Genomic DNA, 26,854 nt, shown 5'->3' with positions numbered 1-26,854 from the left:
TTAAAAAAAGGCGTGTGCGTGTATTCGTGTGTATAGAAGTCACGGGTACAAAGTGGGAGAGGAAGAAGGTCCCTGTGTGTGGCCTGATAACAAATACCAATCTATCTGAAGGGATCTATGTGGGGAGTGGAATCTGAGGGGAGGGCAAAATCACTTCAATTTGTTTTCTCTGGGCAAAAGTACTATGTTATTTTTTCCTCTATTAAAATCCTTCCTAATAGTCCTCATTTCAGACTCTAAAAATACAGATGTTCCAGCAGTTTGTTTTTCCTCCCATAGTCCCCCCATGCTTTAAAACAGAATTTCCTGACATAATTTACATATCATAAAATCTGATTATAAGTGTACATCCTACTGATTTTAGTAAACATACAGTTGCACAACCATTATCACTCAAAAAGTTCCGTTCTGCTCATTCAGTCAATGCCCACTTCCACGCAACTATTAACTTCTCTCTAGAGATTGCTCTTTCTCAGAAATTCATATAAATGAAATCATGATATGTGATCTTTCAGTTTTTCTTTTACTTAGCATATTTTCAACAGTCATCCATGTTGAAACATCTTATCAAGAATTATTTCTATTTATTGCTGTATAGAGCTATTACTTTTTATTATAATGATGCTGTGTAATCAGAAAAAGAAATAAAAAGACATTTTGCATTTTGCAAATTAACTCATATAAAACATTAGGTCTTTGGGGATCACTGATGGTCAAGAGAAAAAAAGTCCTGCAATATTATAAAAAACTACAAAACTGAAACTGCAAGTAAATGTGTCACTAAATTTTATAAAGACATTTAAAATATATTTACCTAGGAAAAAATGAAATAACCATACTATTTTCTCTACTTTTATGAGAATCAGAGTAGGCTAGGTAGGTATAAATTTACAAGTATCTCAAATGTTTCTACTGAGTACTTCCTTTGTTTTCTCATATTTAAAATTTCTTTGGTGCTGTACATGTTGCAAAGCTATTTAAAAACCTTAATATGTAATTAATTGATCTACAAGCAATCAGCAGACTCAGTAGCAGTTACGGAAGAACAAATTATATATGCAAAGTAAGCCTAAATAATTAATAATTAAACTCACACAAAAATGTAACATCCGAACCTAATAGAACCTAATGTGCTCAAGAAAGTAATTGTGCTTTTAAATTAGGAGAACAGCTTTGTGTTTAATTAGTTTTCATTTGAGTATGTAATCATTCAAATTTATTTGCATAAACATGGGACACTGTGCTCCATCAGCAGGTAATGTTCTTTATTAACTAGACTAGGAACTTAATGGACAAGAAGAAATATTCCTATCTGTGATGCAAAAATGAGAACTACATATTGTCTTGATTTCATTCTTCAGGTTTGAAGGTCCCTACTCTGAGATAATTATACAATAATAATATAAAGCACTTGGCAAGGTAATCTGTCAATCTCTAGAAATCAATAATTTAATATCTAATGCTTTATTTTTTACCTATTTCCCAGTAACAAAAAGAGTATTCATGAACAAAGTACCTTATTGAAATTCAAGTAATAATAATGTATTGAAATTCAGACTTCAATAATTTGGATGGTGGCTGAAGTTGATTAAAAGTCAATTATTTCTTCATTGGTGGTGTAAAGTAATAACAGTCTTCATTGTGGAGAAAGTGGTGAGGACAGGCTTTATTTAAGATGTTAGAAAGGAAACACTATATACTTGACAAGTGAATGACAGATCATATTTATCTATTCATTAAAGTATAGGAACCAATTTTTCCTTATGGTATTTCCAATCAACCTTGATATCTTGTTATTGCCATTCTTTTTCCCAAACCCTAAATACATCCTAAAAAGAAAAAAAGAAACTCATTATTAATTACTGTATTTGAAAAGGTACTTATGTTTTTACCTTGATACTAAATGTTTCATTCTGAAAGTTATTTTGAAATAAGCATATTATTAGATACAAATTGCTTGAGAAATAACTTTAAGCTTTTTTCCCAAATAAATTAAGATTTTTAATAAACGAGTTCATTTGGTGACCAGTAATTGGAATCTGACACTACCAAATGAATTAGTGGATACTTGGGAGGATAAATTTCACTTGGGGCCATGATTTGGGGAGGAAGCTTGCTCTAGCTAAAGTTTTGAAGGAAGGTCCAGTGCTATTCTATTCATGCTATGATCTGTGTACCAAGCTGTGTTTTTTGGAAAACCTTTGGCCCCACTTTATGAAAGGCCAAGCACTGTGTCACTTATATATTTTTCCTCCCACAGGGCAAGTTAAGCAAACTGTCTGAGTCATTACATTAGACCTGCTCTATATGAAAACAGCAGATCTCAAAATGTTATCGTGATGCCCATAATTCTCCATGATTGCATAAGAGTACCCTGTAAGATAACATTATAGAGGTAATTGTCCTTAGTTTTGATAATATTTAGTATATTTTATAAGTATATTTTGAGCAATGCCTATTAGAGTTGTGAAATGTCATATGCATAGTACTTAGATCCTATCCAATATCAAGTCATTAGATATATTTTAAACAATTCTCTTTGATTGGATGGGTAGCATCCGAGGATAGTTAATATTTAAAGATTTACAGAATTTTTCATTATCTGCATGACTATATCTGGCGAAAGAATGCCTATTTCTATAAGCTTTGTTATACAGCTCTTGAAACATCCATTGGTAAATGCAGTATTACAGCAAAGTTGTAAAATACACATTTACACTATATGTAAAATCAACTGCATGTCCTTGGCATACACGTGCTTGCATAAACGACACACTAGCTTGAGTGAGTGAACCTGCAAACTCCACTCCCAGACAGTTTTACTCAGAGACAGTGAACAGGCAAGCTTTTAGTAATGCTGTGAGCATCTCCAGTATTTAAAGGTACAAGCATGTTTTGGCATAAAATGGGTGTAAAAGCAAACCATATGCTCTTCCTGATACTTAACTGAACCAGTAGAAAAAAGTTACCACATGGCATTCTTGAGACACAGTATATCTGTTTTTTAAGTATGCACAAATATGGCTATATATACTGTATTTTTGATTTGAGTTTTACAAAGGGGAAATTTTGGCTACATATGACTCTTCATGAGCTCAACTCTTACTTACATCAAAGGCAACTCCACTGTATAGCTGTTTTGACAAAATAGCTAATAATAAAATAGTTTTGCAACTGATTATTTGGGGGTTAAATAAAAGACAGCTAACAACAAAAATCTCTACATCACTGATTTAAGGTAAAAGTTATTTTGTTGGAGGTGGTGGCAAAAAATAAGAAAACAATTTGATTCATTTGGGGAATCTGGCTGAAGATTAATGGTCTTAAGTTTAACCAACAGTGGAAGATTTTAACACCCAGCACATCATCTACCCTCTTCATTAGGAATAACTGGATACTAACAGAAGGCACCCATGACATTTATCTTAGGAAGAATTGTTTACATTTATAAAATGAATTGAAAAAGGCAAAAAAAAAAAAAAAAAACCACTATCCAAGGACTGTAATAAAAATATTCTAAAACAATTTGATAAGCTTAAAAACCGAGCCAAAACCCACCCCTCCAGAAGATTAAATATTAATGAAGAAAAACAAACTCATGTAATTGCAGAGATCATAAATCATGATCTTCTTATAAGTAGTATGTTTTTATTATTTTAATCTTTTATGGTTGAAAACTAGCTCTAAAAAAGAACTGAGAACATGTCAGCTTGGCATTTCTTTTTAGTCTGAAAGTCTCCTCTTAAAAAAAAAAAAAAAAGGCAATACTTCCTCCCAATAGGGCACCTTTCTCATAACTGATCTTTGTCCAAAATCAGAAGCAGTTTCTCCAGAAAAAGCCAATCAGTACACAAGATATAGTATTTCCTTATAGATTTTTTAAACAAGAGCATGACAACATTAATGAAGTTTAATACAAGAAAATAATGTTGTAACTCAAAACAAACTGCTTTTTGTTTAATCTCACTTTTTTTTTTGATTCTACACTAGATGACCACTATTCTTAAAGCTTAGAATAAATTGGGAATACAAGTCAAAACCAGAGCCTAATTAAATTAAATGGTACACCGAAAATCTTGGTTTGACAAAAGTAAACTCAACAACACCATTTAAATTAATTGGGAAAATTTTAATCAATAAGCATCAAACGCACTTTACACTGGGAACTGCAATACTGAAATCGTGACATTTTAAATATTTTCCTCAAAAAAGGTTAGTGATTATCTTTTTCCTGGGAAACATGGAAATCCAACTATAACATTAAAGTGGCCAGTCTAGGTCACTGTGTTTTAGTTAATGCTAATATTTAAACAGATATTCACATTCCATGCCTACAATAAGGTAGCCTGTGAACTACCTGTATTGCTGAATTTTAGCCAAAATTCCATGAGATAATTTAGAGGAACGTCAAATTTCTGAAGTGCAAACTCATAAAACTTTACATTGGGATTGCTTTTTTGCTTCAATTGCATCTGACTTGACAAGACAGGCAAGTTTTCTTTCCTAATTCCTTGGAAAAATATTTCTCCAATAAGTCCTATGTCTTCTCTACTATGGATTGTTTTTAAGATATCAGCTCTGTGGTTAGTTTCCCACAGTTGATAAAAATCTATCAAAAACACCATGATATACAATTAGCAAGGGAAATAGTTGTTTTTCTAAGGCTGCAGGAACAGGAAAGAAATAGCACTTCTTATTTGCATAAGCACAAACACCTTTTAAATCTAGTCATACTGCATAAATCCAATATAGTATTCAAAAGTTCTATAAAAATGAACAAAAGATACTTCTTTACTTCCACTGCTCCAAGAGTCAAACATTAGATCTGCATGAGAGTTGCACTGTAGCCATTTGCTGGTCCGGTTGAAGAGTTCAAAGTCCTTTTTGTTATTTGGCCCAATGATGTCCACATCCCAGATAAATTCAGTTCAAAAAACGGAAATTAGGGCGAAGACTCCGTATAACAAAGCACAGGGATATGCTACTAGAAGTTGCTGTCCTTCCATGGCTAATGCAGAAATAAAAATTTTGGAAGCAGAAAAACTACACCATCCAATAATTCCAGCAGTAAGAATGATTCCTACCATTCCTCTGTAACAGACAAAGAAAAATGGAGAGTGGAGAGAAAAAGCAGAAAATGAGATTAGTTATGTAAGAGTACTACCATAACCAATTCTTAAGTACTTAAAAATTAAATCACATGTAGATGTCTACAGAAATAACCAAGATCTTTCTTGAAATGCTGATGTATCTCAGTTAATTCAGTTATTTCACGTGATAGAAAGCTTATCTGTAACATATTTTGCTTCTTAATATAGCACAATTTCTCAAACTTGGCAGCACTGACATTTGGCCTGTGTGTGCTGCTGCTGTGAGGGCTGTTCTGTTCATCATTAGGACATTCAGCAGCATCCCTGGCCTCTAGCCATAAAATACCCATTGTACCCCTGCTCCTCCAGAGTTTTGACAACTGAAAGTATCTCCAGACATTGCAAAGTATCCCCCTGTAGCAAAACTGCCCCTGGCTGGAAAACACTGTTTTAGTAGAAACACTGTCTTTAAAATTCAAATATAAACATATCAATTTTAACAAATCAGAAGAGTGAAGCAGTTTCTACACTGAAAATCTGAAGCATTTGCATCCAAAACAGGGACACTGTGAGGCCATCACCCTTCCAAATCTCTAGTATCAGTTGATACATACTCTTCTCCTATGCCTTCTTTTCCACTCTAGGTATAACAAAGCTCAATCTTTCCTCCAGCACTAGCCAGAGGAGGGGACTGAACTACTGAGAGAGCATCTGTGCACTGGCCATGAGAAGCAACTTTATGAGCAGTAATATATACCCCTCTCTTTAATCCTTACTTAAAGTATTATTTTAAAATAACACAACTTTAAAGTTGTGTACAAGGATATTTGAGAACACAGTAGGCTAGAAACAGTCTCTTGACATAAAAAGTTCCAGTTTTAGTTAAGAAGCTTCTAAATAGAGAATATGCATTTATTATTCATTCACTTAGTATATGCCTGATATAGTTAAGAAATGAGATATTAAAAAAAAATCAAAGAGAAGGTAAGTATAATTTTAACAACCTGATCTCTTCCATGCAATATTTAAGCTAACAATCACCTGTGTTCAGTTTGTTTATGGACACTGGTAAGTTTACCTAAAACTACTGAAATTCCTTATGATATGGAAAGCAGAGATGGTATAAATGATTTTTAAATTTATTCTCACTTCCATTTTCATCACTGAAAAGTATGTAACACAGTCTTCATTTATAACAGCCACTATTTGTTTACTGAATCAGTGATTTACCTCCAACTGATAGTGAACTAAATTCTATTACACAGAATTGGTCAATCAACTCCCAAAATAAAGATCAGTACTTACTGCAAAGAAAATATCACTGCGAAGCTGGAAAGCAGGATCATAGGAAGAAGACAATATCCAAGGACACTTGCCACACAACCAAATGAAACACCAGTCATACTCATTAAGTTCAATAAACAAAACATTCCTAGGCATCCAATTGCACTGATCCCATATACGTAGCCAAACTGGATTTTCCCAGCCTATGGGTAACAAAAAGATGACATGTTAGAGGGCAAAGAAAGTTACTTTGGGCTTCTTTCACCTAAAATGGTACTTGTAGAAGAGATTTAATTTGTGAGGATTAAAATCCACAGAGGTGTCTATTCTTTATATAGGGAAGTAAAACAGTGAGCAGACTGCCTTTTCTCTTTCTTAAGAAATTTAAAGTACCCACCTCTCAACACACAGATACTCAGGATTTCATTTTCTAGCTACCATTTGACTTTGGCATAGAATTCAACAAATAAAGATATAAAACCATTGTAGAATCACCTCAAGTCATAGATTTCTAAAAAGAAATCTGGCTGATTTTAAGCAAATAAACTACCCAAACAAGATGGAAAGTCATTAAAATATTTGGATAGTAGCTAATATCACTTGAACACACCCAACTCCACCAAAATTGCCCTGAAACAACTTATTTTCATTGGCAGATATGGTCATAATCGTTTTAACAGCAGAAATAATTTCATCATTGACTTTGCTGCTGCTGCTGCTAAGTCGCTTCAGTTGTGTCCGACTTTGTGCGATCCCAGAAACAGCAGCCCACCAGGCTCCCCTGTCCCTGGGATTCTCCAGGCAAAAACAATGGAGTGGGTTGCCATTTCCTTCTCCAATGCGTGAAAGTGAAAAGCAAAAGTGAAGTCGCTCAGTTGTGTCCGACTCTTAACGACCCCATGGACTGCAGCCTACCGGGGTTTTTTCAGGCAAGAGTCCGTGGGATTTTTCAGGCAAGAGTACTGGAGTGGGTTGCCACTGCCTTCTCCTATCATTGACTTTATATGGGTGTTAAAGGAATTAGGAGAAAGGAAGCCAGGATAAGCAGGGAGCCAGGGTTCTGTGGGGAGGGGAGGAGAAAAGTAAAGTGATTAACTACTGAGCAAGAGGAATATAATGGAAGATATTTCTTCTTTCATTCTTTTTCCAAATTGTTGGTTGCTTTATACAGTTCTCTGACAAACAAGCAAAAACTTTAAAAATTTTCTGCTCTTACAAAAGACATCACTAAACAATCTTAGGACAATAAACATGAGCTTAATTGGAGTTAGTACTCTTAGTCACACTAAGTGAACAAACACTGCATTTAGGTCATGCTATCACTAAAATCAGTCTGTGGAAAAGCCTTTAAAAAGTTCTGGTTTGTCACACATCTGACATATGAAACTCAATTATGAAAATACCTCTACAGATTACATTAATGGAAAACTCCCTGGGATTTTTGTTAGAATCAATACTTGTTTGTAAATATCTGATTAAGAGTGTAAAAGTTTAAAAAGGTTTATTAATAATAATAAAATCTGACACCGGGTACAATGCATTAAAACTTTGAATCAGATCAGTCGCTCAGTCGTGTCCGACTCTTTGCGACCCCATGAATCACAGCACGCCAGGCCTCCCTGTCCATCACCAACTCCCGGTACCTTGAAAAGTATTCTCATATAACCTGTCTTAATCTCCAAAACAACCTTGTTAGGTGGGAGGCACACATGATTATTTATCAGAGGGAAGTGAAGGGTGAAATCAAGGGCAGATTAGAAGCACTGAGTTCATGCCTAGCTTTTCTGACTAAAAGTTCCATCTTTAATTCATTATATTGTTTCTCTCTTCTAATTCAGAAGAGGACATAAGATAAAATAAAACAAACATTAACAATTATATTTACAATTTCTCATTTTCAATATGCTTCAATATTCTTAGAGAGATGAGAGACAGAGACTAAAGCTTCTTGTCTTTTATTTACTCATTAAATATTAAAATAATATATAGGAAAGACCAGCACTTATGCAACAAAACACTACTCAAGGACAACTTAAAAAAAAAAGGAATTCTGATGAGCGACTAAAGCTACATGTTATTTATTAACAATTTTCCCTAATAATTGGACCACTTATTAGAACAAGAAATGATTTCTAAATATACCATATTATCAATGGTGAAGTGACAAATATGTATAAACTTAAAAATTCAACACCTTTTAAGACACATCAAAACTTGATGTAAAAGAAAAGTCTTAATAAAGGCTCTTGGTGGAATATTTAAATTCCATTCTTTAATCTCACACTGAGAGTTCCAACTAGAATCTTACCAGTAACAATGTAGCTCCAAAAGCAAGGCAAAAAACCATTGGTCCTGCCAAATCAGTCTCATTCATGATGCTGCCATCTGCTACCTTCAAGGGGTGTAAAACTGTGAGTGTTTTTTGCCAGATGTGGTCAAAATTGATACCCAATTCTAAAGAAAAGAAAATAAGAAAGTCAATTAGGATTTGTGATATACTTTCAGTTTACCAGAATTTATGTTGTAACAGGGTGAAAAAAGAAAATGAAACAACCAGTATCAAAAAAGTGATCTAGCAACATCAGATGATATTATTTTAGTGAGTCCTCAATCCATCTTTACTGATTACAGTGCTTATTCCACAAATATCAAATCTCTGGTTTGGTGTTAGAAGAAGGTAAGGACATAATGAATCAGACACTGTGAGCTATGACTTTATAGCAAAGAATACACAGACAGCATTCATAGTAAAGGGCTCTATATCCGGGGCTTCAGAAACACAGGAGGCCCTGCAAAAACGTATACAAAACTATGTCTTCTATGTATATATGTGCATTTTTCTGAGAAGAGTATGCATAGCTTTCACTGGACTTCCAAAGGTTATCTTCCAAAGGTTACTTTGCTCACATACTGACATACTTTATTATCACTAATATAAAGATCTATTAAAAAAATCTGGTTCTTTCTGGCTCAGTGTTGTTTGAAATGAGTCACTTAGTAGAAACCTTTTTCCTACAACCTTATTCTTTTAAAGACAAGAGGAATTCCTCCAAACAAAGATTTACTTTCACCATCTGGATATTATAGAGTACTATCAAGAGTTGCAACCAACTGTACCTTCTAATAAAGGTGGTTCATCCTCAAAGTTGTTTCCATAGAATGGCTGAGGTGTAGTTGGAGTATATGTCTGAGTTGGCTGGAAAATCTGCCCGGTGTATGGCTGTTGTGGCTGCATCATGTCTGCGGGGACAAACCGGCCTTGGTGCGAGTAGTCATAGCCAGCATACTGTCTAAAAAGCCAAGTAAAGTAAACATGCCTCAGAATTATGTCAACACCCAAATTTGATATCCCTGACAGGCAGGAAATGTCATGCAATTTCCAGAATATCTACTTTGCCAGTTTTTATAAATGGTGGTTGAAATTAACTACTAAGATCAAGGTAATTATCTACAACAAGACAGATGGGTCATGGTACAGAGTTCTGACAAAATGTGGTCCACTGGAGAAGGGAATGGCAAACCACTTCAGTACTCTTGCCTTGAGAACCCCATGAACAGTATGAAAAGGCAAAAAGATAGAACACTGAAAGATGAACTCCCCAGGTTGGTAGGTGCCCAACATGCTACTGGAGATCGGTGGAGAAATAACTCCAGAAAGAATGAAGAGACGGAGCCAAAGCAAAAACAATACCCAGCTGTGGATGTGACTGGTGATAGAAGCAAGGTCCGATGCTGTGAAGAGCAATATTGCATAGGAACCTGGAATGTCAGGTCCATGAATCAAGGCAAATTGGAAGTGGTCAAACAAGAGATGGCAAGAGTGAATGTCGACATTCTAGGAATCAGCGAACTGAAATGGACTGGAATGGGTGAATTTAACTCAGATGACCATTGTATGTACTACTGCAGGCAGGAATCCCTCAGAAGAAATGGAGTGGCCATCATGGTCAATAAAAGAGTCCAAAATGCAGTACTTGGATGCAATCTCAAAAACAACAGAATGATCTCTGTTCGTTTCCAAGGCAAACCATTCAATATCAGGGTAATCCAAGTCTATGCCCCGACCAGTAACGCTGAAGAAGCTGAAGTTGAACGGTTCTATGAAGACCTACAAGACCTTTTAGACCTAACACCCAAAAAAGATGTCCTTTTCATTATAGGGGACTGGAATGCAAAAGCAGGAAGTCAAGAAACACATGGAGGCAAATTTGGCCTTGGAGTACAGAATGAAGCAGGGAAAAGGCTCATACAGTTCTGCTAAGAGAATGCAATGATCATAGCAAACACCCTCTTCCAACACCACAAGAGAATGCTCTACACATGGACGTCACCAGATGGTCAACACCGAAATCAGATTGATGAGATTCTTTGTAGCCAAAGATGGAGAAGCTCTATACAGTCAGCAAAAACAAGACCGGGAGCTGACTGTGGCTCAGACCATGAACTCCTTAATGCCAAATTCAGACTGAAATTGAAGAAAGTAGGGAAAACCACTAGATCATTCAGGTATGACCTAAATCAAATCCCTTATGATTATACAGTGGAAGTGGGAAATAGATTTAAACGACTAGATCTGATAGAGTGCCTGATGAACTATGGATGGAGGTTCATGACATTGTACAGGAGACAGGGACCAAGACCATCCCCAAGAAAAAGAAATGCAGAAAAGCAAAATGGCTGAGGAGGCCTTACAAATAGCTGAGAAAAGAAGAGAAGTGAAAAGCAAAGGAGAAAAGGAAAGATATACCCATTTGAAGGCAGGGCTCCAAAGAATAGCAAGGAGAGATAAGAAAGCCTTCCTCAGCAGTCAATGCAAAGAAATAGAGGAAAACAATAGAATAGGAAAGACTACAGATCTCTTCAAGAAAATTAGAGATATCAAGGGAACATTTCATGCAAAGATGGGCTCAATAAAGGACAGAAATGGTATGGACCTAACAGAAGCAGAAGATATTAAGGAGAGGTGGCAAGAATACACAGAAAAACTGTACCGAAAAGATCTTTATGACCCAGATGATCACAATGGTGTGATCACTGACCTAGAGCCAGACATCCTGGAATGTGAAGTCAAGTGTGCCTTCAGAAGCATCACTATGAACAAAGCTAGTGGAGGTGATGGAATTCCAGTTGAGCTATTTCAAATCCTACAAAGATGATGCTGTGAAAGTGCTGCACTCAATATGCCAGCAAATTGGGAAAACTCAGCAGTGGCCATAGGACTGGAAAAGGTCAGTTTTCATTCCAATGCCAAAGAAAGGCAATGCCAACGAATATTCAAACTACCGCATAATTGCAGTAATCTCACACGCTAGTAAAGTAATGGTCAAAATTCTCCAAGCCAGGCTTCAACAGGATGTGAACTGTGAAATTCCAGATATTCAAGCTGGTTTTAGAAAAGGCAGAGGAACCAGAGATCAAGTTACCTACATCTGCTGGATCATCAAAAAAGCAAGAGAGTTCCAGAAAAACATCTACTTTTGCTTTATTGACTATGCCGAAGCCTTTGACTGTGTGGTTTACAACCAACTGTGGAAAATTTGAGAGATGGGACTACCTGACCACCTAACCTGCCTCTTGAGAAATATGTATGCAAGTCAAGAAGCAACAGTTAGAAATGGACATGGAACAACAGACTGGTTCCAAATAGGGAAAGGAGTATGTCAAGGCTGTATATTATCACCCTGCTTATTTAACTTATATGCAGAGTACATCATGAGAAACGCTGGGCTGGAAGAAGCACAAACTGGAATCAAGATTGCCAGGAGAAATATCAGTCACCTCAGATATGCAGATGACACCACCTTTATGGCAGAAAGCAAAGAACTAAAGAGCCTCTTGATAAAAGTGAAAGAGGAGAGTGAAAAAGGTGGCTTAAAACTCAACATTCAGAAAACTAAGATCATGGCATCCAGTCCCATCACTTCATGGCAAATAGATGGGGAAACAGCGGAAATAGTGGCAGATTTTATTTTTTTGGCTCCAAAATCACTGCAGATGGTGACTGCAGCCATGATATAAAAAGATACTTACTCCCTGGAAGGAAAGTTATGACCAACCTAGAGGGCATATTAAAAAGCAGAGACATTACTTTGTCAACAAATGTCAAGGCTATGGTTTTTCCAGTAGTCATGTATGGATGTGACTGTTGGACTATAAAGAAAGCTGAGTTCTGAAGAAGGAATGCTTTTGAGTATGTTATTTTTTGCAAGTGCCTAAACGTCTTTAAGAAAAATCATCGATTTCAAACAGTGAAAAATAAGCATCTTTCTTGTGAAAGCTTTCTGAATATAACAGAACATAATTAACATAATTATGTTAATTAATTTAGTTCTTTTAATTTTTTAAAGTAAATGTACACTTATTATATCTGTTGCTATGTACTGTAACAAATCTTACACTTTAGAAGCGGACCTTGCTATGGCTTTTTTAGTGATGAAAAAAACTGAAGAATATTGAAGTGGAACAGAAGAATATTGAAGCAATAGCTTTTAATGATCTGTTTCACCACGTTTGGAAAAATACGACCTATCTATCAGTGGGACTAATTCAATTACACAGTAAGAAATAAAGAAGGAATTATTTTAAAGGTAAGACATTTTAAAAATGAGAGCTGAGATGCCTTAGAGATCTTTTAGTCTCTAATTCTCTTTAAAAATTTATAGTCGCTTTTTCAAAAATATAAAAACCTAATGACCTCATTATTACTTGAGATTTTAAAGTTAAATCTAATTTTTAAATTAACTGAACATTTTGATTAAAATCAAATCAAAGGTGGAATTCCTTGGTGATACAGAGGATGGGAGATTCGCCTGCTGATGCAGGGGATACTGGGCTCGATCCCTGGTCTGGGAAGACTGAATGTGCTGAAGAGCAACTAGGCCCACAGGCCTCAACTACTGAGCCCAAGTGTGCCCAGAGCCTGTGTTCTGCAACCAGAGAAGCCACCGCAGTAAGAAGTTCGTGCACTGCAACAAAGAGTAACTCCTGCTCGCTGCAACTAGTGAAAGCCTACCTGCAACAACGAAGATCCAGTGCAACCAAAAATTGATTAATTTAAAAAACCAAGAATAAATTAAAATTTCAACTACACATAGCTCATATTCTGTCTTATCATGCTAGTCCAATACATGCTTAAAAATACTATTATTTTTCTGGCTATAAAATATACTGATAGAATGCACTGCAGCAATATTTTAATGGCAAAAAACAGAAACCAAAACAATATAAATATATATCTGTAACTACACTGTGACATGGGCATAGATTATTATGCATCTGTTAAACAGAATGAGGCAGTTTTGTAGGTACTCGAAAGAAATGATAATCAAAAACATTTAGTGGAGGAGAAAAAACACTAATATTCAGGAACTCCTCTGGTGGTCCAGGGGTTAAGACTGCAGTGCAGGTTCCAACCTCTCGTCCTCGTCAGAGAACTAAGAGCCTGCATGCCATTCAGTGTGGCCAAAAAACGCATAAATAAATAAATTAAAATTTTAAAACAGAAAAAAAACTAATAAGCAGAATAGTACACATTATATGCACCCACTGTGACTATGCTTTTTAGAATATACATGCACATCTAAGTATACGTGTGTTTTATATACATATACATTATATACATAATTATATAGGTAAAGGGACCCAAAAACAGGTGAAGTAAGACACTTAATTTTCAGACAAAAATCCTATATAGTTATTATTTGTTGAAATTCATTAACTCTAAAATGTTATATATAATATATAGCTATGGAAATTTCCCAAAACATACATCATAACTTTTTGAATAGTACTGTGTAAAGTGTTTAATGTAAATTGCCTCACATTATTCTCACTACTCTAGAAGGTTAATTTTATCATCCTCTTCATTACCAAAATGTGTAAACTGATATTTGGGTTATCCACAGTGGTGCAAGGATTCAAAACCAGACTTTATAATTCCAGTAGCTAACTCTTATAACAACTGTAATAAAAATCACCTTCAAATCCTGACATCAAAATGTTATTTTTTTTTCTGTATATGCATTTCCCCAGTCATTTTGGTATGCAAATACTTTGATTACTATTTACTTACTTACTTACTTATACACACACATATACACACACAACCCCCACGGGGCTAGCTGGCTGAATTAGGATAAGAGCACACATCTTCTAATTTAGTAGAATATGCTATAGTGCCATCTCTCTAAGAATGTATCATAAATTCACCTCAGAGTTCATGGAACAAGTAGAAAAGCTCCATATGGAGGTTTGTACAATCTGCATAAACAGATTGTATTTTATTCTCTTTCTTCAGGGAGAGAAAGACAGAGAATATAAATGTGTATGCAAGAGAAAAAACAAAAAGAATGACATAAACCCATGGTTCTCAAACTCCTTGATCTTAGAACCCATTATACTCTTAAAATTTGTTATTGAGAACTCCTAAAATTTTTTATGTGGGTAACATCTATCAATATTTTTTCATTTTAGAAATTAAAACAGAAATGTTTAAAATACTTATTAACATGTTAAAGTAAGATTAAATCTATTATATGTTACCATAAACTTTTTTAAATGAAAAAGCTTTTTCAAGGCAGCTGAAAATTCTTATATTTGCCTCTGTAATCATTCTGTTGTGTGATGTACCATTTACTTGAAGTATCTGAAGAAAATCTATTGTTGCAGACATGTGGTTGGAAAATAGAGTGAAATCTTTTCAGATTATCATTAATATTCTTTCTGATACATCAAAGCACAGAGCAAAGTCATAGTTTTTTAAACTTAACTTGCAATGTGGCAACTGGAAAGAATGTTAATGAACTGTCTTGTACTTTGACTGGATCCTTTCTTTACTCATGTATATAATTTTGTAACATCATGCCTTGGCCATTTAGAAAATATTAATATGAGTTATGCAGATGTTCCAAATATAGACTCACTTAATATGAAATATATGTATATAAATTATATTTGTTAATATTATCACTGATCTCATCAGAAAATAATTACTGGGAAGCTGACAAGTTCACAGTGATGGATACAAGTTTTTCAAAATGCTTATTTTTGCCTGAAAATGTGAATCTGATCATTGGCCCCACATACTGTCAACTGCTTTCCTTGAAGTAACAGGTCACTTCATTCATTTTTGAGAAATTATTCAAGTCTGAATAACCATAGTTTGTCTGTCAGCTGTTCTTTCCAAAAAAAGGTTTCCATGAAAAAGTGGCTGATTCAGCTTGTGACTCAAAACTGCATAGGTGCTTTCCCTAGAGATAATTATTATACTTTAGTATGAAGTAGAAGTGCTTTAGAACTGTTTCCCATTTTGTCACATAGAACATTTTAAAAATGTATATGGGTCAGGGTCAAGGGTCAGGATTTAAAACAATAATTCTCACAGCTTCACCAAGGATATCTTTACATGAAATGGCTTCACTCACCCCCAACAAGTATGTGATAAAGAATACAATGATTACTAGAACAATTTGATGCCACTGTCTTGATTCACATTTAGGTACCAGCAGTTTTACCAATCATTGCTTTTGCAACATCAGTGCAAATGCCAACACACCTAAAAAGGTATAAAATGTCTCACTGTGTGTGTGTTAACCACTCAGTCATGTCCCACTTTGCGACCCCATGGACTGTAGTCCTCCAGACTCCTCTGTCCGTGGGGATTCTCCAGGCAAGAGTACTAGAGTGGGTAGCCATGTCCTTCTCCAGAGGACCTTGCCGACCCAGGGATCGAACCTGGGTCTCTGGCATTGCAGGCAGATTCTTCACCATCTGAGCCACCACGGAAGATCAAAATGTCTCACTACTATTACAAAAACAGTTTTGATCTTTCAAAACCTCCTGGAAGGATCTCAAGGACACTCTGGGATCTGTAGACAACACTTCAGAACCACTGATACAGACCCATAAATTTCATGTAAGGAAGAGAAATAATGCAAGCAAATAAGAGCTTTAAATGTGGCACTATTATTCCTTCATCAAATGAAAGACAATACCATGGAATTTTATACTTTCCCTTTTCCGGCAGGATCTGCTCAGGAAAATTCCTGACTCACTCCTACTCATTTTAAACTAAAACATAATATGGTAGAAATGACCTTTACAGACTAAATCAACACTTCTACAGCAGGAAAAGTAGCAGATGAAACCAATGCCCTCATAAGCACTCAGTATCAACAACAAAGACAAAGCCTCTTAACATACTGGGTTGACAACTTAAGCTGATCAAAATCCATAGGTAGTCCATAAAGGTATTATCAGTTAAAGACGAAAAAATACTAGCTTTCAGTGCTTTAAAAAATACATAGTTGGTATTTCTATATATTTCATATACATATATATAATACAATGTCTAATAAGATGTTCATAAAACTCAGCAAATTGAGATCAAAGGTCCTTTTATTTTTTGGGTTTATTTTTTGTTATATGAATGTAAAGTACCCATAGTGGAAACTATGCAAAATGTTAAAATTGACTTCATAGGGCAAATGTAGAACTATGAACTAATAATAACCCAAGTCAAACTTGAAGACAATTCAAGTCAGATTATACCTGAACCTGCATTTTCATCCACAGAGAGAGAGAAAAGTTAGCTGACCTTTGTTACCTAGTTGACGTAACAAAGTATTATTTGATAAACTGAGATAAACATAAAAATGTCATTAAGGGGCAGATCCAATTGAAGGCTCAATAAAGAAGAGCTCAATTACTCTTAAAGTTCAGAAACTCAGTTATTACTGCTAACACACTTGTCTTATTTTTCTCAGCAATATCTATAAATTCGTATTTATTAATTGGCAGTAACATTTATATAAGCACCTGGAATAAAACTTCTTTACAAGCACTGAAGCAATGCTTAGCAGTACATGATTTTTGCTGAGACGGAACTGTAAGCATAGTTAGCAACAGCATATCTAAAACAACTGCTCTATGGAGAACTGAAGTGAGATGCTAAGTGTACAGAGACGATAAGTTACACCTTTGAGAGATGCTAACAAGGACAGAAAGATAGAAACATAAGAAAGGCAGAGATACATTTTCACTTGAAATCTAAGTGGAATAATTCTGTTGAGTTTAAACAATATCAATGGTTAAAAATACACCCAGGTCCACATACAGAGACAGGTTTTCCAAAGCCCTATTGCAGCACTCCAGCCATTCTTACATTAATCTGCCCTGTCATACACTGAACAATCACAAAAAAATACATATTTAGGTAAATGAATGGAGATTTCTCAACAGATTTTCTCCAATCCTGACCAATTAACTGATAAAAAGAGATAAACCGTCAATGGTATTATGTAATTTAGAATTAACAGAAAGAAGAAAAAGTGATTCAGAGATAGAGATTATTATTTACATGCTCACTTCCACTGTTTACTGTGTTAAGTTTTAGCGGAAAAAAGCTTTACAATGTACCAAAATAAGCAGATTCCAGGTTTCTTTTGTTTTTGCTTTTGTAAAAAGTATAGCCTATACAAGACAAATCACACTGTGTTAATTTCAAGACGACCTAATACTAATGCTTCTTTCAGACTAGATACACACCCTTTACATGCCCTCATCCTGGGACAGTCTTCATGGTTTTTAATTCAGGGTCCATATGCACATTAGTTAACACATGAACCGTCTGGACGTTATACACACATTAATACAGATGTCTGACTGCAAACGTGGATTTCTCAGAAACAGGCCCCTAGTTTGGTTCAGATTCTCTAAGGGATCCTGGACCATCTAAAAATGGTTAAGTAACCCTGGTATAAGAAACTCCTTCACTAAAAGGGAGGCTGAGAAGGTTAATCTTAATGACCGAAGAAACTAGGATGGAAATGGTAACTCACTTCAGTGTCCTTGCCGGGGAGGTCCCATGGACAGAAGTGCCTGGTGGGCTACAGTCCATGGGGCTGTAAAGAGTTGGACATGACTGAAAGAATGAACACACAAGAAACTAAGAATATGATGTCCTAGAAGAGACTGGTAAAAACCCTTCCTTTCCCCTCCCCCTCCACAAACACCAGAAACTATGGAAAAAATACATTTTTTGTTGTTGTTTTTGTTTTTTCAACAGTTCAGGACTGGAAGGTTTTGAGTCTCTGACCCTGCGCCTCCCTCCTTCAATCTGCAACTGGAAAGTTGCGAGTACTGACTGACCAAAAGTTTTGGTGTGAGAAGTAATAAAAGTGATTATCAGTTGCTATATGAAAACTACCTGATGAATCATAGTAGGGAGCTTACACTGTTCAACAGCGTCACTGGGTGCTTTCAGTTAACAATCGATACACTCTGAAAACTGGACTGATTTAACTACTAACGAAGCTGTCAAAAGATTTTAATTTTTAACTACTCTTGTGGTCTAAACAGCCTATCTCTAGCTACTTTACACTCCTACCCGTACCCTAAATGATGTTCAAATACTGTACTAGAAAAAGGTTCTTCAAACAATCTATTTTGCCACTCATGGCACATGTGAGTATTTTGCAGAAAACACCAAATTCTAAAGAGGATAATGTCGTCCGACCCAAACAAGTGTCAAGATCTCTCCGGAGGCAGGAGGATTATGTATGAAACGTCACATTCCTGATAAGCAACTTGTTCCCACATTCAGTATTAGGCAGAACCAAACATTCAGGGTAGGTGCTTTCACTGCAATCTCGACAAAACAAATGGTCAAAGTTGAAATGTTACTTGCTATAGGGTCCTCCACTTCCTCCATAATCGTAGGACTGCTGTGACTGGTCATCGATGCTGTAACTTGTCTGGTAGAAATCCGTGTTTAAATTATCAAAGCCTGACATTGCAAATGATCTGCAACAGAAAAGAAATGGCAAAGACAGTTTATGCCCAAGGACCTCCTGAATTCGATCCAGACAATTTACTTAAGCGAATACCCTCAGAAGGCGGCAAATAATTCTTCTAGAATTTAGGGTTGCAGCATTTGGAAGGTGGGTCGCGGGGTGGGGTGTGCTAAAGAAATGTCTCTAAGTCAAGGCCCAGGAAGACACCTCCACTTCGAGAGGCTGATTAAGCCCTGGATAGGGGTGGCGATGCGGGAGGCGGGCGGGGGGAGGGGGGCGGGTGGTTCTGTGGGGTCTAAAATACCACCACCAACAAAGATGATTCGTCACCTCGGGATAGGGCTTTACAGCTTAAAACACGACAGCCTCTTTGCAAAATAAGGCCTGGGCCGGCCGGGAATGCACACAGTCTCGCAGGATCCGCGTCAGCAAGGCCCGAAAGGGAGGGAGGGTCGGAGAGAAAGGACCCGGGCGCGGCGCCAAGCGGCGGCCAGGAGCCGCCCTTCCCAGGTGCGGGGAGAAATCGAACATCATGCCACAGAACTGGGCACTCACCAAACGGGGAGGCAGCGGCGGCGGCGGTAGCTCTGGTAGCCCCCCAAGCCCCCCAAACTCAGCTAAGGACCCTGTACCGGACCGGTTGCTACGTGTCAGAAGGGCAAAGAACTGCTTCCGGGGCACGCCCGCTCGCGCAGGCGTGTTGGCAGACTTTGGGCTCGGGTTGGAGGTTGGAGGGCGGAGGGCGGAGGGCGGAGGGCGGGGGGTGGGGGTTAGCGGGGCGGTAAATGCGCTGTGGAGCATGCGCAGTATCGGCCAACTAATTCCGTGGCGGACATACGGAAAGAGGGGAAAACTTCTGGCAAGCTTGTTAGCGGTGGAGGCAGAAAGGCGCAGGCACAGCAATTGTTGCTTACTACTTCATTGGAAGGACTGATGTTGAAGCTGAAACTCCAACACTTTGGCCACCTGATGCGAAGAGCTGACTCATTTGAAAAGACCCTGATGCTGGGAAAGATTGAGGGCAGGAGGAGAAGGGGACAACAGAGGATGAGATGGTTGGATGGCATCACAGACTCAGTGGACATGGGTTTGGGTGGACTCCGGGAGTTTGTGATGTACAGGGGGCGCTGGCGTGCTGCAGTCCATGGGGTCGCAAAGAGTCGGACACGACTGAGCGACTGAACTTCAGAATAATTGCTTTGTAGACCGTGGAAACACAGATACACACACTAACCCCAAATGAGACAAACAAAAATAAAGAAATAAAAAGAAACATATTTCCTGCAAACAAAATAACAAAAAGACATAAACTATTAAAAAAAAAAAAAAAAGGAGTATACTTTAGAAAGAGAAGAGAAGCTACCCTTTGAGATTTTATGCTCCATAAAGAATTTCTGAAATTGCTCATTCAATTATGTAATTTATCACCTTCTACAAATAATTTGATAATTGATTGATGTATGTACCATCTGCTCAGTGGTAAAGAATCTGCCTGCCAATACAGGAGACATAGGAGACTTGGGGTTCCATCCCTGGGTTGGGAAGATCCCCTGGAGGAGGAAATGGCAACTCGATCCAGTAATCTTGCCTGGAAATTTCCATGGACAGAGAACCCTGGTGGGCCTTAGTCCTGACTGAGTGAGCACACACACACACACATACACACACACCCCATCTGCAGAATTCTAGGTAGAATTACTATATCCCGATTTGCTAGAGACAACCTCAGTTGTCCCATTCTAACCCTGCTTTTTCCAGTATAATTATTAATTTTGTTCCCTTTTCATTTTCAAAAATATTAGTGTGGCTGATCAATTATATGTTGTACTCTCTTTAAGCTTCACTACCTAGGAAGCAGTTTCTAGTTACCAACAATGTGCATTAATGTATTACTTCATTTACTTAGTGATCTTACTGAAAAAAATTCTGGTCTGTTTATTCTGATGTTTCCACTTTTTTCCTGTCCAAAAGAGATATTACTCTCAAACTTGAACAAAATACAAGAATATGAGAGTTAAAAATTACTTGCTTATGAATGAATTGTTAGATAAAGATGTTACTCAACTTCTGCTTCTGTCCATGAGAGTAATTACTATATTTACTGATTTTCTTTCTGCTTAAATCCTGGCCCCAAATGAGAAGCCAAGCAAGAAAATTATTATATGATTAAATTTTCCTTATTGTTTGTTCAGTAGCCTGCAGAAGCCCCTTGGGGATTCTGAGAATATCAATCAATTTCATAGCTAGTAATGAGGTCAGGGGCAGCGGCCCAGAGTACCAGACTGCGACGGCCCAGGAGCGGCCTAGAGGAGCTACCCCACATCCGAGGTCGGGGGGCCGGCGAAGAGAGGAGTTACCCCGCATCCGTGGTCAGGGGCGGTGGCCGGGAGGAGATACCCCACGCCCCTAAGCCCAAGGCCAGGGGCGACGGGTGGGAGGAGCTACCACACGCCCCCATGCCCGAGGCCAGGGCCGGCAGCCAGGAGGAGCAACCCCACGCTGGAGGCCAGGGGCGGTGGCCGGGAGGACCAACCCCACGTCCAAGGAGCTGTGGCTATGCGGGCGCAGAAGGGCCTAGAGGAGCTATCCCACGTTGAAGGTCAGGAAGGGCGGCGGTGAGGAGATACCCCTCGTCCAAGGTAAGGAGCAATGGCTGCGCTTTGCTGGAGCAGCCGTGCAGAGATACCCCACGGCCAAGGTAAGAGAAACCCAAGTAAGACGGTAGGTGTTGCAAGAGGGCATCAGAGGGCAACCACACTGAAACCATACTCACAGAAAACTAGTCAATCTAATCACACTAGGACCACAGCCTTGTCTAACTCAATGAAACTAAGCCATGCCCGTGGGGCAACCCAAGATGGGCGGGTCATGGTGGAGAGATCTGACAGAATGTGGTCCACTGGAGAAGGGAATGGCAAACCACTTTAGTATTCTTGCCTTGAGAACCCCATGAACAATATTAAAAGGCAAAATGATAGGATACTGAAAGAGAAACTCCCCAGGTCAGTAGGTGCCCAATATGCTACTGGAGATCAGTGGAGAAATAACTCCAGAAAGAATGAAGGGATGGAGCCAAAGCAAAAACAATACCCAGCTGTGGATGTGACTGGTGATAGAAGCAAGGTCCGATGCTGTGAAGAGCAATATTGCATAGGAACCTGGAATGTCAGGTCCATGAATCAAGGCAAATTGGAAGTGGTCAAACAAGAGATGGCAAGAGTGAATGTCGACATTCTAGGAATCAGCGAACTGAAATGGACTGGAATGGGTGAATTTAACTCAGATGACCATTGTATGTACTACTGCAGGCAGGAATCCCTCAGAAGAAATGGAGTGGCCATCATGGTCAATAAAAGAGTCCAAAATGCAGTACTTGGATGCAATCTCAAAAACGACAGAATGATCTCTGTTCGTTTCCAAGGCAAACCATTCAATATCAGGGTAATCCAAGTCTATGCCCCGACCAGTAACGCTGAAGAAGCTGAAGTTGAACGGTTCTATGAAGACCTACAAGACCTTTTAGACCTAACACCCAAAAAAGATGTCCTTTTCATTATAGGGGACTGGAATGCAAAAGCAGGAAGTCAAGAAACACCTGGAGTAACAGGCAAATTTGGCCTTGGAATATGGAATGAAGCAGGGCAAAGACTGATAGAGTTTTGCCAAGAAAATGCACTGGTCATAACAAACACCCTCTTCCAACAACACAAGAGAAGACTCTATACATGGACATCACCAGATGGTCAACACCGAAATCAGATTGATTATATTCTTTGCAGCCAAAGATGGAGAAGCTCTATACAGTCAGCAAAAACAAGACCAGGAGCTGACTGTGGCTCAGACCATGAATTCCTTATTGCCAAATTCAGACTTAAATTGAAGAAAGTAGGGAAAACCACTAGACCATTCAGGTATGACCTAAATCAAATCCCTTATGATTATACAGTGGAAGTGAGAAATAGATTTAAGGGCCTAGATCTGATAGATAGAGTGCCTGATGAACTATGGACTGAGGTTCATGACATTGTACAGGAGACAGGGATCAAGACCATTCCCATAGAAAAGAAATGCAAAAAAGCAAAATGGCTGTCTGAGGAGGCCTTACAAAATAGCTGTGAAAAGAAGAGAAGTGAAAAGCAAAGGAGAAAAGGAAAGATATAAAATATAAACATCTGAATGCAGAGTTCCAAAGAATAGCAAGAACAGATAAGAAAGCCTTCTTCAGCGATCAATGCAAAGAAATAGAGGAAAACAACAGAATGGGAAAGACTAGGGATCTCTTCAAGAAAATCAGAGATACCAAAGGAACATTTCATGCAAAGATGAGCTCAATAAAGGACAGAAATGGTATGGACCTAACAGAAGCATAAGATATTAAGAAGAGATGGCAAGAATACACAGAAGAACTGTACAAAAAAAGATCTTCATGACCCAGATAATCAGGATGATGTGATCACTGACCTACAGCCAGACATCCTGGAATGTGAAGTCAAATGGGCCTTAGAAAGCTTCACTACAAACAAAGCTAGTGGAGGTGATGGAATTCCAGTTGAGCTACTCCAAATCTTGAAAGATGATGCTGTGAAAGTGCTGCACTCAATATGTCAGCAAATTTGGAAAACTCAGCAGTGGCCACAGGACTGGAAAAGGTCAGTTTTCATTCCAATCCCAAAGAAAGGCAATGCCAAAGAATGCTCAAACTACCACACAATTGCACTCATCTCACATGCTAGTAAAGTAATGCTCAAAATTCTCCAAGCCAGGCTTCGGCAATATGTGAACTGTGAACTTCTTGATGTTCAAGCTGGTTTAGAAAAAGCAGAGGAACCAGAGATCAAATTGCCAACATCTGCTGGATCATCAAAAAAGTGAGATTTCCAGAAAAACATCTATTTCTGCTTTATTGATTATGCCAAAGCCTTTGACTATGTGGATCACAATAAACTGTGGGGAATTCTGAAAGAGATGAGAATACCAGACCACCTGACCTGCCTCCTGAGAAATCTGTATGCAAGTCAAGAAGCAACAGTTAGAACTGGACATGGAACAACAGACTGGTTCCAAATAGGAAAAGGAGTACGTCAAGGCTGTATATTGTCACCCTGCTTATTTAACTTCTATGCAGAGTACATCATGAGAAACGCTGGGCTGGAGGAAGCACAAGCTGGAATCAAGATTGCCAGGAGAAATATCAATAACCTCAGATCTGCAGATGACACCACTCTTATGGCAGAAAGTGAAGAAGAACTAAAGAGCCTCTTGATGAAAGTGAAAGTGGAGAGTGGAGAAGTTGGCTTAAAGCTCAACATTCAGAAAACTAAGATGATAGCATCTGGTTCCATCACTTCATGGCAAATAGATGGGGAAACAGTGGAAACAATGGCTGACTTTATGTTTCTGGGCTCTAAAGTCACTGCATGATTTGGGAGAATGGCATTGAAATATGTATAATATCATATAAGAAACGAATCTCCAGTCCAGGTTCGATGCAGGATACAGGATGCTTGGGGCTGGTGCACTGGGATGACTCAGAGGGATGGTACGGGAGGGAGGTCGGAGGGGGGTCCAGGATGGGGAGCATGTGTACACCCGTGGCGGATTCATGTTGATGTATGGCAAAACCAATACAATATTGTAAAGTAATCAGCCTCCAATTAAAATAAATAAATTTAAATTAAAAAAAAAAAAGAAAAAAAAATCACTGCAGATGGTGATTGCTGCAATGAAATTAAAAGACACTCCTTGGAAGGAAAGTTAGGACCAACCTAGATAGCATATTCAAAAGCAGAGACATTACTTTGCCAACAAAGGTCCGTCTAGTCAAGGCTATGGTTTTTCTAGTGGTCGTGTATGAATGTGAGAGTTGGACTATAAAGAAAGCTGAGTGCTGAAGAACTGATGCTTTTGAACTGTGGTGTTGGAGAAGACTCTTGAGAGTCCTTTGGACTGCAAGGAGATCCAACCAGTCCATCCTAAGGAATATCAGTCCTGGGTGTTCATTGGAAGGACTGATGTTGAAGCTGCAACTCCAATACTTTGGTCACCTGATGCAAAGAGCTGACTCATTTGTAAAGATTCTGATGCTGGGAAAGATTGAGGGCAGGAGGAGAAGGGGACGACAGAGGATGAGACAGTTGGATGGCATCACCGACTTGATGGACATGGGTTTGGGTGGACTCCAGGAGTTGGTGATGGACAGGGAGGCCTGGCATGCTGCGGTTCATGGGGTCACAAAGAGTCAGATACGACTGACCAACTCAATTGAATATCATTTAAAAGAGTAGTTGATTTTAGGTTCATAAATATCTTTGCTCTCCTGGACTCTCCAAAAGTTTTTCCTGTCAATTCCAAAATTGGAATGTAATAATAGACCCCTCTTCCCATTCCCTGGTAATTAAATTTCTCAGTTTCACATGAAGTTTTTGAGAGGGCTGTAAGAGATTACCCTGAATTCACTGAGATATCTCTAAAGTTGAAAAAAAAAAAAATAGACTGGTCTTCAAAGACAATCAGGACAGCAAGTGTCTCAGAAAATGACCAAAACACTTCTCATTTGACTGGTTTCCCATATTGAAAATTAGTAGCTCATATGGTAAAGAATCTTCCTGTAATGCAGGAGACCCAGGTTTGATCCCAAGGTTGGGAAGATCCTCTGGAGAAGGGAATGACAACCCACTCCAGTATTCTTGCCTGGAGAATCTCATGGACAGAGGAGCCTGGTGGGCTACAGTCTGTGGGGTTGCAAAGAATTGGACATCCCTGAGCGACTAACACTACTACTACTACTAAAACTGACAGGAACCTTGACATTATTCATTTCCTACCTTCTGACTTTACAAGTAAGAATCTGAGGCCAAGAAATGTATTGGAAGACCTAAACTTAAACTGCTGCCTTGACATTTCTGACCCTGATGGGCTCTAAAAGCCTAGTTTGTAAATTGTTGTCTCAATAATTTCATCAACTAGGGGGCATAACTGGCAAGGCCCTACCCAGCAGGGAAGGCTGCACACTCGGCTAGTTCTTCCACCAGCCACACCAGCTATACCCCGCCTGGTTGTCAACCTAATTGGTCTTACCTTCCTACAAGTTGGTAAAATTATTCAAAGAGACCAAGCGTGTCCCCCCACCATGGGAACCAGGGATCACCTCACTCTCCAAACACTGCAAAGTCTGTCTCCCACAGCCCCTGTGGGTTCATTCTATTCTGAATGCAATATCCACCATCCATGTGAACCTGAATGACTTGCAGTGTCCCCACAGGGACTGAGTATATGTGATTAATAAGCTGATGCCAATCTCATCTGTCTAGTGTTGAGTGTTGTATATTCAGCTAATCCCTCCTTCACCAACAAGGTGAATAGATGATCAGAACAAGGGATTTGATCAGGTATGTTAACATGACTTGTGTCAGATTCATCATTGTATCCTTATTGTGACTTGCAGATGGTAGTTAACAAATAAAGATGAGATGGTAAATGAGTAATTGCAACCATCTAATTACATCAGAAGCTTTGTTAGGTTAAAGGTCATATTAGATTGACTTTGTGTCCCAACTCTAGGGCATAAAGTAATGTCATCTTCTTGTTATGTTTGTATTTTATTTAACAACTATTTGTTGAGAATCTACCATGTGCCCGTTACTATATGCAACAAACAGACTCTGTGTCTGCGTCTTCGTGTATTAAGCT

At 38.2% G+C, this 26,854-nt stretch overlaps 1 protein-coding gene across 2 annotated transcripts; it reads right to left on the bottom strand.

Moving 5' to 3' along the window:
- Positions 1-1,647: 1,647 nt before the first annotated feature.
- Positions 1,648-19,844, bottom strand: YIPF5 (Yip1 domain family member 5). 2 transcript variants are annotated; one of them, XM_027546089.1, is made up of 6 exons: positions 19,721-19,844; positions 19,056-19,175; positions 9,492-9,664; positions 8,683-8,828; positions 6,396-6,577; positions 1,648-5,091 (listed from the first exon to the last, which is right to left on the bottom strand). In XM_027546089.1, exons 2-6 carry the CDS (start codon positions 19,163-19,165, stop codon positions 4,929-4,931), a joined length of 774 nt encoding a protein of 257 aa, XP_027401890.1. In that variant the 5' UTR covers positions 19,166-19,175; positions 19,721-19,844; the 3' UTR covers positions 1,648-4,928. The 2 variants fall into 2 exon arrangements, with proteins under 2 accessions (XP_027401890.1, XP_027401891.1); XM_027546090.1 differs by lacking the exon at positions 19,721-19,844 and adding an exon at positions 19,496-19,519.
- Positions 19,845-26,854: the final 7,010 nt, after the last annotated feature.

This window comes from Bos indicus x Bos taurus, chromosome 7 (genome assembly GCF_003369695.1).
Source record: "Bos indicus x Bos taurus breed Angus x Brahman F1 hybrid chromosome 7, Bos_hybrid_MaternalHap_v2.0, whole genome shotgun sequence".
Classification (NCBI taxonomy): Eukaryota; Metazoa; Chordata; class Mammalia; order Artiodactyla; family Bovidae; genus Bos; species Bos indicus x Bos taurus.
The sequence above is the reverse complement of the archived record's forward strand: the minus strand, read 5'-3'. Positions and strand labels throughout refer to the sequence as shown.

Bases quoted from the DNA above. Each gene is read 5' to 3' on its own strand.
- YIPF5 (XM_027546089.1), bottom strand. From the start codon at position 19,165: ATGTCAGGCTTTGATAATTTAAACACGGATTTCTACCAGACAAGTTAC. The intron at 9,665-19,055 runs GTAACATTTCAA...TTGGCTTTTTAG, and splicing joins AGTGGAGGACCCTATAGCAA to ACAGTATGCTGGCTATGACT. The intron at 5,092-6,395 runs GTAAGTACTGAT...TGTCTGTTACAG, and splicing joins GCAGTGATATTTTCTTTGCA to AGGAATGGTAGGAATCATTC.